The sequence below is a fragment of the Saccoglossus kowalevskii genome, chromosome 4 (genome assembly GCF_978046115.1).
Source record: "Saccoglossus kowalevskii chromosome 4, keSacKowa6.1, whole genome shotgun sequence".
NCBI lineage: Eukaryota > Metazoa > Hemichordata > Enteropneusta > Harrimaniidae > Saccoglossus > Saccoglossus kowalevskii.
In genome coordinates, this window is record NC_140644.1 from 16150712 (window position 1) to 16164987 (window position 14276).

Consider the following 14276-nt stretch of genomic DNA (forward strand, 5'->3'; position numbering starts at 1 on the left):
ATATATGAGAGTCAAGGTTGGTCGGTGTCATAACATTGTCGGGAACTTTAATTGAGAATAACTAAAACGGGATGTGGCATTACGTCAGTGTCTCCCACCAGACAGACTCCATAACAATGGATGTCGTAAAAGTTGTTTACGATTATTGTATGTTTGCGTCGTTGTCTAACAACAGCGTTTCACCGCATTCCGGCGACAACAGGTGGTTTGGAGAGCACTTACCACAGCGCCCTCAACACGCTCAATGATGTGCAAGTTGGAGCAATGTCCGAACGATCTAAGCACACGGACTATGTATTCAGACTATAATATGTTACTATGGATACGGATGGAACTCTTTGGGATAATGGACATGGTCGCCGTCGAGTGCATTCTACAAGATGCTCGGACACCTCAAGGATGGAAGAAAGTTGATATGCAACCAATTGACAACACTCAGTATAGAAGGCCCAATCAAAGTTCAAATTTGCCGAAGTGTCATCTGTTTGAAACCTAACGCTATGGATGATAAGAATCTATGTTAACATGAACGAGACTTGTTACCATTTGCCAGTGTCAGAGCTATAGCTAAACGATTCGAGTTTAAAAATAGATTCACGGGCATAGTACAGATTGAGTGAGCACTGAATGGTATTTATTAATAAATAATGTTTTGGCAATGCTGCAGCCCTCAACTGGTCATAAATCCAACAACAAATAAAAATGGGCGGGCAGTATACTTTCAATCGTCCGAATCGCATGGTTTCGTTGAAGCCAACCATGAACCAGTGTGTGTGCTAGGAAAGCTCATTTGGCTCTTGACCTCAGTTAAACTGAATGATTTGATTGGGCGCGCTAAAAAAACTGGATCAACCAATAAGCGTTCTTGTAACAAGAACTCGTCTCATTTTAAAGTTAAACAAACAGATTTTGTCGTCCTATATCATGTGATAGCTCAAATGATAAAAACACACGACTTCGCGTTCGATTACCCTACAGTAACGCGTCACAACACGTGACCGTGACTTCGTGTCCCTTTTACGGTGGAAACGCACCAGCACGCGCAGTTGTGTTTAATTTCGTCGACAGTGAATACAGGTTTATATTAGGAATGTTGCCAAGATATAATGATAACACGACCGCCGAATAAATGAATCTTGATTTTCGAACAAAACTATATTCCGTACAATCAATAAACATGATTGCCCGACCAACGGGTAACAACGCCCTCATACATTCGCCACGAACTTGAAGTATCTGGTCTGTTTCGCAACGACAGAGAATTACACCTATTTCCAAGTTGATGGGTGTTATATTTATTAAATTTCATCAAAATGCGTTTTCATGTATTAAAACACGGCGGTCATTCTTGTACAAAAATACCAGTCGCGGATATGAGCCTTGCTCGTTTCCAAGGGCAACGGAAATCAAGTGCCATCAATAATTCAGGTAGACATTATATAAACACGGTCGTGTTTTATGAATACATCAATGTTTAAACTTGAAGAGAATCCCCGAACACAGGGTGCTTACGGTTCTAATATGGCCTACGAATCCCTGAAGGATAAAAAGATTCAGTTTTATGATGACATTTTGGGATTTGATGGAAGTAGTAAATTAGGTAAAGACTACAATTATACAATGTTGAGACCAGCAGTAGCAATCTTACGTCAAACAACGTGACGGTCTCCTTCCCTGTGATACTGTTACTATGTTTTCCCCGACTCTTATATTTCATCTGGCTTCATTGCCGAGAATATTCTCGTTATTCCTTGATATAACTTAAAATATTCTCTGAATAAAAAAAAAAATGATACTTAATTAATTAATAATCCCAGTAATGAATAGACCTGTATGTACTAAATCAATGTGCAGGTTGTGACAGCCACTTCGCGTGCCGTCTCCAGGACAACCTGTGTATCTGAGTATAACTCACCCTCCTCGTCAAGAAGTCCCGGTAAAGACAGCATGGCACGGCGACTACGAAGACGTAGATCAAGGAATATTGTGTCGGCTGATCTGGATATATCATTACAAACTCACTGGAATGTGAGCCATCGAACGCAACAGGGTTAGTTAGTTAGCTAGAGCAGTACAAAGCAAACGTAACTCCGCTATCAATCAAACATTTACTGGAAGCTCATAACTATTGTATATCATCCGTAAATACGGACACGTGACGACACTGAGTCGTTAGGGAGAATTCATTTTTTCATTACACGGGTGGCTGGCAGATTGTATAGTCTGGGGCACCAATCACAGAGTGGTTCGACACTTTCCTTGATGGGGGACTGGAATAGACGACTCTATAATGTTAGTTTGCAAGCAGACAATGCCTGGCGAGCGAGCGCAACCGAGCAGTTTATTGACCCACAAAAAATAGAACTGACGTAAGCATGGAACGTCGAAGCGTTTGGATGAAATTAGACAAAGATTTCAGATAACGTACTTGTGTTTGAAACACACGTGGATTCAAACCCAGGTACAATTTAACTACACTGACTATTTAGCCTATCAGCAGTCATAGTCAAATCACGTGTCCCTATTAAGCAACTATTTTACAAATTACAACATCATTTTTATCTTTTAAATCCGTATTTTCTCTAACATTGTCAACTAGGAAAATATAATTAGTGGTTTAAAAGAGCAAATAATGTAGCGCCATCACCGACAGATAGACAGACAGACGTAGAAATGCGGTGATTTTGGTGGCGCTGTTCAGTGTCTTGAAAACTGAATATCAGCCAAGTCAAGAAGGAAACTTTTCGCATGATTCATTCATCAATATCATGAAATTGTTTTATAACCCAAAGACGTGTTTCTGAAGTTGTTGGTTGGAAGTTACTTGTTTTCATTATAGATTATATAGAGTCTATGTTTACACCCTCAGTAGAGTAGAAGACGCGCTTTGTCGTATTAAAGGGCGCCCTTTAACATAAAGTGAGTCCTCCATTTTGTCTCAATTTTGTTGGAACACGCTGCAGGCAGCCATCGTTGATGCACAGTGGCTATAATAATACAGTTGGTCCATGGAATATACCGGTATTTGTGCTTTCACTTGAGCGGCTACACTCGTTTCCAGTCTCTTGCCGCTGCTCTGATGTGACTCAGCCTCGGGTGCATAACAATAAAAAAACAACATTGAGGGCAGTATAACATGAACGGCAGCTATCATACATGCGAATGACAGAGACTGGAAATAGGAAACTATTGATCGGCATAATCCCGGGGGCATAATACACGGAGAAGAGATTGTCGAGATGACACCTGTAGTGCGCCCGCCACAGCTCAATAATTGGAAAAGTGTGTACTTCAAGTAACAGCGAAGTGGAGTGCGTACATGCAGTGTTGTCTGCAGAGAAATCTCCCGGGGTTATCTGCTTTGGATTAAAACATTCCGTTTTTGTATCTCAACTGAAAATTCAACAGGAACAACCAATTTCACATTTTCTTGAAAACATTAGATTAAAGGGTGGTGATCGTCGTACCGCGTCCTGTTCGATACGAGTCTCATAGCGACGTATACAACGCGTGTAAAATGCATTGCTTACTTGACACTAGTAACCAAACACGCGCTGTACGACGACCACGGCCCTTTAATGCACGATACTTGTGACATATTATTGATATTGATAGCTACTTCGGCTGATCCGATCCGACTGAATAACACCGTAATCTGTAGCGGTCTAGATTCGCCCAACTCAACTCAATTCAAGTGAGTGAATTCAGTTGACAGATTCACTAATCCTTATAAGCGATGAAATATAGTTTTAACTACCCGTGTGCAATTTGGATGCACAAATTGTAAGCACACAGAACAGCATGTCAGTCATCGACATGCACATCGTGCACTATTAGCTGCCAGTCAGGAGTGGTATGTCAACATTCTTATTTGGCGTGGATGGAAGGTACCGTAGAACGGCGTCGGAACGTCATGTTCAAAGGTTGTCGATATGCCTTCTTTTATTTAAAGCGGGAGGGTCGTCACCTGCGTACGCGCGGGAATTGAGTCCTAAGCGACGAAAACAACACGCGCTAAGAACGCAAATGCTCATGGGTAGACGCTTATTTGTAAACAATGAACGCTATGGCCATCTGACACATGCGCAGATAACGATTCCCACCCTTTTAAAAGCGCGATTGACGGATATCGTCCTTTAGCTATATGTTCAAGAGATCCTCACGTTATATGTAATTATGCCAAATGTAAGTTTGTATTCTGCTGACTCATCGGTAAAAAAGAATACCATGGCACCCGTACCACTGTGCTTTGCCCGGCAACACACGTGTACACGAACGATAACTCACGGATCATGCATCTACAACTTAATAACTTGTTGATGGAGTTCGGCGATTTGCTGATATGTATACGTTATGCATGGCTGAAATATTCACCAGTCTCCGTCGTTAATAAGCTATATTTGACTGCACACCAATGTCACATGTGAATGATTGATGACAGTTTTAATTAAATTTAAAATTGTTTTTAATCAAAGATAGCTTAATGTAGGCATTGCGTTCTGGCTGAAATTGTTCGTGCTCGTAAACCGATAATGCAAACACCTGCGTGAGGGATTTACGCATGCGCATGGCGGATTATAGCAACACAACAAGGTTTACATTAACACTGGGAGAATTTAGTAATATCACGGTACTTCACATAGTCTGCTTTCGTAATATGCACCTGCTCATGGAAAACAATCGTGGACAGTGAAAAAATGTTTTATTTTAAAATTTAAAAAAATCAGAATTCGTTTTCTACCACGAATTAATGACTGATGATTTACTCGAGTGAGAACAAGAAACGTCCATGCATTTGTTTCAGCGTGTTAAACTGAACCTTATGGAACTCTCAGAGAACATTTCAACAAGCCGATTCACAACACAAATGTCACTGACATCGGAATAAAAACCACTTCAAGTTAGTTTACTTTTCTCAATTTCCAATAACATTTATTGAAACACCATCACCAAAAACAATTTATTGTTAATACCTCATCGGACAACCCTGGAACATTATTTTGTTTTCTTGCACAATCGCCACATTCAATAATCGTATTCAGATAAGTGAATTTAATGAATGAGAATAATTTACAACATGTTTTATTTTAATATTTATTAAATGAACGAGTTGTAAACAAAACTAGCCCGTCAAATTAACTAAATTTACTTCAAACTCGTCAAAAAAACAAAAAAAATATCTAACTATTATATTATTTCACCGTGTACAGTATGTCTAATGGTATAACCTTCACACACTTCCTGCATCCAGTACACGTGATTGAACACCTTGAGGACAGTGCCACACATTGCTGTTGTGTGTACTCGGTGTAAACGACTGCGTTATATACAAAGAGATATCTCAATTACCGGGTGCCAATTGCTTTATTTAACGACTGCATACGACCGAATGTTATTATAATCCACAGTGCCGTGGACGGATTTCAATTGTTATCGAGTACGCAAGGTCCGCAGATGCGTTGATCAAATATGTATTGCTAGATTGGTCGATTTATTCATTCATTCATTCATTTATTGTTTGTTTGTTTTGTTGACCATTGAAACCTGAGAACGTCAAATGTTAGATCGTCTCAACAATTCGATCACTTGTTTGTGTACCTTATTGAATGTTGGGGCGGGTGGAGATTTGGGGGTGGGGTGGGGTGGTTACTGAACTTAAATTGTCAATAATTATAAGCTGGGTTAGGTTACATACTAGTATACAGATGCAATGTTTCAATAAGTTTAATCAAAGATGATCTACTGGTGACGTATACGTTGTTAAATTTTGGTATTCCAAACGTGAAATCACTGAATTACTGTGGCGAAACCACGTTTTGCGAATGACCGTGAGTGACTCGGTGCAAACACAGCGTCTATTGAATCGATCAGATGGTGTGCAGACGCTATATGTGCTTTGCATTCGATATGCTGACCTGCCAAATAATAGAGGTTATTGGTATTGTTTGTCATCGGAGTACACGGTGTTTAGTTAGACTCTAAACGTGCTTCAACCCCGTGAACCACTGCCTATAGATAAGAGATGAATATATACACTCTTGGTATGGCCATGGACCTACTAGTGCCAGAGTCGTTAAACACACCTGTAGAGATCTCGGGTCCCGCCGTAATTGTTAAGGGGTAATCTTAATAATATATATCCCGTGATGGAATTTAAATAACGTAATTTAAAGAAAACAAATGCACGCGCTTGTAACAATAATAAATTTGGTCTATTGCTTTCAAGGACGGAAGGTCAATTGTATGTTTCAGTCTGACACTGTTTGGATCCGAAATGAAATATATTTGACATTGGGAAAATAAATCGTTAAAATTAACCTCCTGGACTTAGGCGGAACAGCCTAACAAAAACTTATTGATAATAAAATTTAAAGACCCCTTCAGGCACAGAACTGGTGGTGTTTACTTGTGATCCTGCGACCGTCAGCTTTAATAGGTGATTTTCCGTACAATTGCGAGATCTCGCGAGATGTATGAAAGACGCGCGTCGAACGTCTGCCGCAAAAGTCGAACGATTTGATTTTGAACTAGAATTTCTTTATTTCATAACTCACACCGACCGGCCGATCTTCGACAGAGGAATATTGCACATTATTAAGCATGGAAATGCCCCCTAAAATACTTCGCGTTTGTCGAATCCCACACAATGTTTGACACCACTACGACGCTATGACCTTTGTTTGTCCTGTTTTTACGTTCGATTTCACGCTCAACGCGTGATTCTCGCAGTAAACGGAAAATGGTATATTGATGACTGTGCAATATATACTACCGCTGTTATGAGCCTGTATAATCGCGTCAATTAGTATTGCGCTGCGTTTCGTCCGACACCACGCATCCATCACGACATCACGAGTGGACAATGGTGGTAATAAAGGTCTCACCTCTGAGATTGAGTCTTGTTTGTTTAAGGCTAATCTTAATATCACAGTTTCTACAGACAGTGTATTATTATCTCCGAGGTGAAGCCACTCGTTGCTTTGCGGGCTTCCTTTGATATGGTTTTTATTCGGACACGCCCATACACATACGTATTCAGCGTATCCAACCACCAGCAGAGTCGTACATGTCACGTCCAAATTGTCTGCAACTGTAAATACTCGCCGCTACATCCAATTAGGGGGAATGGTGACAACAACGGGGAACTTTAATTGGGCAACTGTGTAATGCTCGTACTTATTTTTTTTTCTACATTAATGCCCATCTGATCGAGAAATTGACCAACACAATAGATATACATGAATAAAAACGTACACATGTATAATTCCAGCGAAATCTAAACGCATTTATGACGAGTTTTAACCGTTGTTGCGTTCAATGTTCACGTCGCGGTCATTCGAGACATTCCGATTCCGAAAGAGAAAAATAAAATAAAATAAAATAAAAAAAAAATGATTACAAACAAATTCTTCCATCATTATAAAACACGCATCTTATGCGAGATTTGATGTTTTCACGGAACAAAGAATTTCCCCATAACATCGAAATGCAATACAACCAGCCACGACAAATGTTACATTCTTCACCCCTGGCGGTGTTAGAAACATGATTACGACAATGTTATGAGCAGATCTAGGCGCCACATAGTTGCCAGGTCTATTGAGTACGCCAGGGAGACGGTTAATTTGTTTCGTTTTTCGGCATACCTTATAGATTAGCTGCCCTCGGGCCCAAGTTAAAAAAAATCACACTTTTTCACGTGAGCTACCACTAAATACGCGGTGATCACCTCAGACTTTGTGCGAAATGTGATACAACAATAACTACATTGACGATCTATGGGGTTAAACGCAGCACTGTATACTATAGTGGTTCTTGGTCGAGTAAAATACTTTGATGGTGTCAGCGTTCACACTTAATCAGGAGGCATATCAGGTACACTAGATCGTTTGTGGTTACAGTATCGCGAGGTATTTGTGTCCGATTATGTCTTCCAATCCGCCATTTTTGTTCATCCTAGTTCGGGAATTAGACTTGTCACAGTCACTAAAATGGTTCTCTATCTACCCACACCAAGACTTGACAGGAAAATGTTAGTTTTGAAATACCGCGAAATTCAGAAAAATATGTAGTCGCTTGTTGCACAGTTGCAGTGTAGATGAGCTGGTGATCGTGTGCGCCATATACGGACTGCGAATGACGCGCACTCGAATCCAGCAAATAGTCTATTAGAAGTACCAGAGAGCATTTTGATTGGGCGATAAAGTCAACATCTGATGTAGTGAAAAAAAGAAGAAATGCCTCAAGGATTTCTTGCACTTCGAAAAGTTTTATGATTTGGTGAAGTAGTCAAGTTTCGTTTTGAGTTATAGTGTAAATTCTTTAGGTGACTTATGTGTCTTGCGTGGGCTTTAATAATTTGCATGTTAGCATTCAGATGGCGGGGTCATCACTCACCGCTATTCTTATTAGGACATATTAGTTGCCCTTGACGAAGGCTCACAAAGTCAATAACACAACAGAAAAAAAACACGTATTTGAGTTTGGGTAATTTATAGCCAGTCTGCCGTCGAATCAGGACAAACACGAGCATTGTCAAAATAGGCTCGTTGTCACCATAACACGTGGGCAAGATATTTCACCATGAAACGGATATGCTCTGCGTGAGTTGTCGTAAAATATACTACTTCCTCAGTTATAAAAGTTATCTTAAAATTAAAAGTGAGTGAGCGAGGTAACCATGCGTACACAAAGCCCGGGTACAATTAAACGGAAACCCCATTTAACAATTATTGCGACTGTTAAGATGTCCAAGGTTTGTTTTTTTATGCTAGTCCATTATCCTCCGTAAGATGCATGGGTTTTTAGAATTGACAGAAACCACGTCACGCTTGGTGTACGACGTGTGTGTATATATAGAGAGAGACCTACATCACAGCGACAGTTTCAAACCAGTTTAAACCATCCGTGATTTCATACTGTAACTGCGGAATTCAACAAACATGCTTTCCATTTTAGAACAACGTTGAAGGTGTCCGCGGCACAATCGCCGTTGACGTCGTTGGTTCGCGATGGCAAGGTGTGTGTACAGGGAGTCCATAGCAGCAACGATACTTTTAGGAATGAGTAGTACTTGATAAACCGAACACAATTATTTGTGTTGACACTCTCCCGCGACAAATATTACTTAGCTCGATCGTCTCTGCTTGTTTGCCCTTTCACAGCGAAAGGGACTCTAAAACTGGAGTGGCTTTCTCCTACGATGGGCCGATATTACGAGGTAGTCATCTATTCGACGTACTGTAAAACATTTTATTTTAGCTAACTTAGCTAATCTGTAATTTCGCTAATTCAAGATGTCGCTAATTTAAAATAAAGTACATTTTCACAATGAGATTGTTGGCACTTTAGCTAAGATTCAGTTAATTCATCCATGGAGGCAAATTCGCTAAAATGTCATGTAGCTATTTATACATGTTTTACAGTATATATATTAAATCCACACTAAATTGGACAAAAATATACTCAGAATCGGACAAGATTTTCCATAACGACAATATTATTGTTACCATGGTACCTAATAATGGAATGGCATGCGTTGTCACGCGCTACTTTCAAATTAAAGCAGTATCAATTTCCACGTAGGTGATAGTCTTCTAATTTTTGCCACACAATGCAGGCTAATATGATCTGCTAAGCTAACACTGGCCTGCTTGTCACGCCGATCACCGGACGACTTTCGTTATAGACACAGGAAACTAAATGCATATGCCAAGTACAAAATATTAACGTACCTTTTTCTAATTCCCGTTTTCCACCCTCTTGGTACCATCTCCTGAAGTGGGCATGGTAGGCACCCGCGTCTGCCATGACAGTTTATCTCTCTTTTTTTTTACCACCGATACTTACGTTTCTTCACGCAGTCGTGCAGAACTAAAATTAAGAAGATGACACCCATTGATAGGTAAAACGTGTCTAACTGTATACCCCTTCATTGTTAAACGCATTTAACAGCCAATGGCCTCAAAGTAGCATGGTTATTATACTAGTGACATGTATATGGAAGCCACTGCCCATGGATAAGAATGATCACCCGTATACTACCGTGAGAAATCGCGTGATTTTTTATTAAGTGCAATACATACAACTGAGGCGATAAGCCTTCAATTGTGTGCCTAGTAAGCCCCGTAGGTGATTGCAGTATTTCTTAAAAGAAGCAGTTCGCTTTAATTCTAATTGGTGAATGTGTGAGATCTTAACAAACATTTCTCGGACCATAAACCTTGAAGTGAAGCAACGATTTACGGTCTATACACGTCCAACAACCAGCGTCACGTGGGTCGTTCGTTGATTCGCATACGAACGATGCGCCCGTTTGTGTTTACAAGCAACATATTTCTGAAATGGACCCACGCAGCAGTCGTATTTATGTAGCGTGTCTCATTTCAAAAACAATCTATGACAAGTGATCAACAAAGGTTACCCCACTCCTTGATCACGGTACACTGGCAAGAGATAGTACGTCTCGCAGACTTGGGTATAGGGTTTCACCCTCACTTTGTATCAGTGCAACTCAGTGAGGCTGTGTTGTGGATATGTATACATTTAACGATACATGTTGAAATAACGAAAACAACACTCTTAACAAATTGAAAACAGTCCTACCTAGTAACAAACGATATTTCCCAAATGTAGGTACGTCGAAACTTAATTTGCGTTGAGAGTTAACACCATGTCAATATACCAATTAATTAAAAACAGAACTCACCCACACCGCGTTGGTCGTTAAGATACGCGACACATATACCGGGCAAGCTTACAGACTCGTATACCTCGTTTCAAAATTAAGACCGTCGTATACTCCAGAACCACATATCGAACGACTCGTCGGATGGTGAGAAGTCCCGCCGATGTCAACTTGTCGCCACTGTATACACTTGTTAATAGTGTCGACCAAGAAACAGTCACAGAGAAGTACGCCAGCTATAACACCAGGCCCGCAATAAGTCTTATTTTATCCGGAGAGGTCACAGGTCACAAGAATAGCTGCTCCAATTTCAATAGCGCTCTTCATTCTGATATCATTCTCCATGACAACCGATAGCGGTGGTGAAACGCTGAACTGGAGGCAATGGGCTCCCCTGCGCTGAACCGCCTGGTGCGCCAAATTGAATTATCCGTTGTTGTTTTGTTTGCGACTTGACATTTGGCCCCGCGTGCTATCAATGGAATAGTAACTTTACAACCGCCATAGCAGGTAAATGTAAAAATAGTTTTGTGCGCATCTTTTGAGAAGAACAATACTAACCGTCGCCATGGTAACCATGTCCCGTACGCGAAATAACGCCACAGAGCTCAAATGACAATGCATTGGTCAATAATAAGGACACGTAATGAGCCCATTAAACCTCCCCGGTGTATTGAACGTGCCGAGAGTACGGTGCTCTCGTGAATGTTGTTATTTCAAGCTATTCAGTGGATATTGTACGTACTCCAGCTACTTCATACATAAGTGTGGTATATTGGCGTAGGTTTATATTTATATGTGATGTGTTATTAAATCGGTGAGTACTCTCATTCGAGTGGATTCTGCCGCCGCAAAAACAAAACAAAACAACAACAATAAAACAAGTGAAATTAATATGTTTCGGTCGTCGCCCGGCGTGCACCGTGCATATTTACACGCGTTGTATGTGACGTGTGGGACCCATATCGAAGACGACGCGGTGCGACGATTATGACGCTTTCAATATATTCTACATATAGGTACGTGTTATGTGAACCAAGAGTGGCATTCGTGAAAACGTGGTGCTATCATTGGATACCATTTTTATGCGATGTTTTTCGATGTTCGGGTTCATTCATTTTAATTCGGGGGGCAGGTTAGTAACCCCCTTCTCCAGTGAAACAATATAAAGCATCTCGAGCGTGCTGGAAAACCCGGCTCGCCAACTATATCCCGGACAGACTTATCTTATCAACAGCGCGGTCAAAATGTCGCTTGATATAATGAATTTAGTGATAGTCACTGTCATCGAAAAGTGATATATATGACCGCAGAACATGATTACAAAGATTATGTATCGTACGTGTGGTACAACCTTATCTAAACTGACTACGGTCCATATCTGCGTTGTCCGAGTATGAACGTTAAATACATCTACACACTTGATCGGTTCATATGGTTTGTCGTAGTTTTATTGTCGCTTTTTAATTTCGGCCACATCTCTATAAAAGCCAACAACGATCTAATTTACAGCGAATTAAACAAAAATTCAAGTTGGTAAGCTGAGACGTACGCGGTGATATACCCACAGACCCCAAAACAGGTCTACGATGTACCTACTTAATACCTGTCCAGTTAATTGTGGTATATACAACTCTTTCGTCAATGGACGGATTGGCTAACAAAAAACTCATTCAAACGTAAAACCACCACAAATTTTCCACATTTTGATGAAAGCGAAATGTTCCATCAAATAAATAAATAAATAAATAAATAAATAAATAAATAAATAAATAAATAAATAAATAAATAAATAAATAAATAAATAAATAAATAAATAAATAAATAAATAAATAAATAAATAAATAAATAAATAAATAAAAAGAACAAATACACGGAGGGTGTTACAATTGAAAAATAGTTACTTTGGGCTTCGTAATTAAAAAAGTAGTTTTCAAATACAGCCACCCATCAATTCACTGCCAATGTTCGGATTATCATAAAAGTTTGCTAGTGAAACCCATCACCGGTGGGATCAAGTTTTGGCGCCCTTTATTTTCCAGCGGAAAAATATCCATAGACAATTGACAATATCCATATCATTTACTTCCGGCAAGGCTTACTTAGTCATACTTGCCGAAGACTAAAAGCTAAATTCGTAAAAGAATTAGTAATCGAAAAATATTGTTATTTGCCATTCAGTTCAAAACTCACAAATTTCTCAAAACCTAAACTAAGAAATTCATTCATTCACTCACTCATTCATTCATTCATTCATTCATTCATTCATTCATTCATTCATTCATTCATTCATTCATTCATGCAGTCAGTCAGTCAGTAAGTCAGTCAGTCAACCATATATATATACGGTCCAACCACGATGTAAAACACTTGTCCTATAGTACCTTACCTCTGTAAATAAGCAAAGTGTTACTATGACCACTGCCTGACATTAAGTACATATCCTGCATTTGAATGACTTTTAAGAATACAAAAACACGGCTCAGTTGCCGCCCCTTGTCGTATCCTCTTTGTAATTATCAATTGGACAAATTCATTACCGTGACTATTTTGTCGTCAGGCGCAGCAAATGCTGTCACATTGTTGGCGACTCAGTGGTGGGTTATTTACGAGAATTATCACAACAGTGTGGAATTTATCGTGGAAAGGTAGCGCACAAAGACTCTCGTCAAGTTTATAGTCATCACGAACCGTTACATGTAAATATTGAACTTTGAAGCGGAGTCTTTGTCGCCTACGCATGCGCGGGAATTGAGCCCCAAGCGACGATAACAACGCGCGCTTAAACACACAAAGGCTCATGGGCAGACGCTTATTTGTCAAGCACGACACGGTATTTCCGTCTACCGCATGTATGCATGCGATTGTACATCTTGTTAAATCTCGTAAACTTTTCCCAGTACCACGGTCAGCGCTGAACAAATCATTTGCACTAGCAGATGGCATTCATTTGCATGGTAAGAATGTCCTTTCAGTTAAAAATAAAGTTTTTGCCAGGGAACGTTTTTATTGTTGTTATTTACAACTTAGAAATATGATGTTAGACACATAAAGTATGCATTTCGGAACTGTATCACAGAAAAATATTTTCACAGGTATTTATAAAAAATTGTATCACAGTAAGATACATTCACAGGTATATAAACGGAATTGTGACACAGCGACATATTTTTGCAGGCATTGATACGAAATTGTGTTACAAGAAGATACATTTGCAGCCATTCAAACGGAATTGTATCACAGTCAGATACATTTACAGGCATCCTTATTGAATTTTATTACAGTAAGATACATTTGCAGGCATCCATACGAAATTGTATTACAATAAGATACTATTGCAGAAATTCATACGAAATTGTATCACAGTAAGATTCTTTTGAAGGCATCCTTATGGAATTTTATTACAGTAAAATACATTTGCAGGCATCCTTATGGAATTTTATCACAGTAAGATACTTTTGCAGGCATTCTTATGGAATTTTATTACAGTAAGATACATTTGTAGGCATCCATACGAAATTGTATTACAGTAAGATACTATTGCAGGAATTCATACGAAATTGTATCACAGTAAGATTCTTTTGCAGCC

General features: G+C 39.6%; 1 protein-coding gene across 1 annotated transcript in view; it reads right to left on the reverse strand.

Annotated features, from left to right (window-relative positions):
• LOC100367077 (uncharacterized) overlaps positions 1-11140 on the reverse strand; it is a 29132-nt gene extending 17992 nt beyond the window's left edge. Inside the window, exons 1-2 of the mRNA XM_085497852.1 lie at positions 10709-11140; positions 9735-9873 (exon numbers count right to left, since the gene is read on the reverse strand). Coding sequence (XP_085353978.1) covers positions 9735-9810 — 76 coding nt within the window. The 5' untranslated portion in view covers positions 9811-9873; positions 10709-11140. The remainder of the gene's footprint in view (positions 1-9734; positions 9874-10708) is intronic.
• Between the last annotated feature and the right edge of the window lie 3136 nt (positions 11141-14276).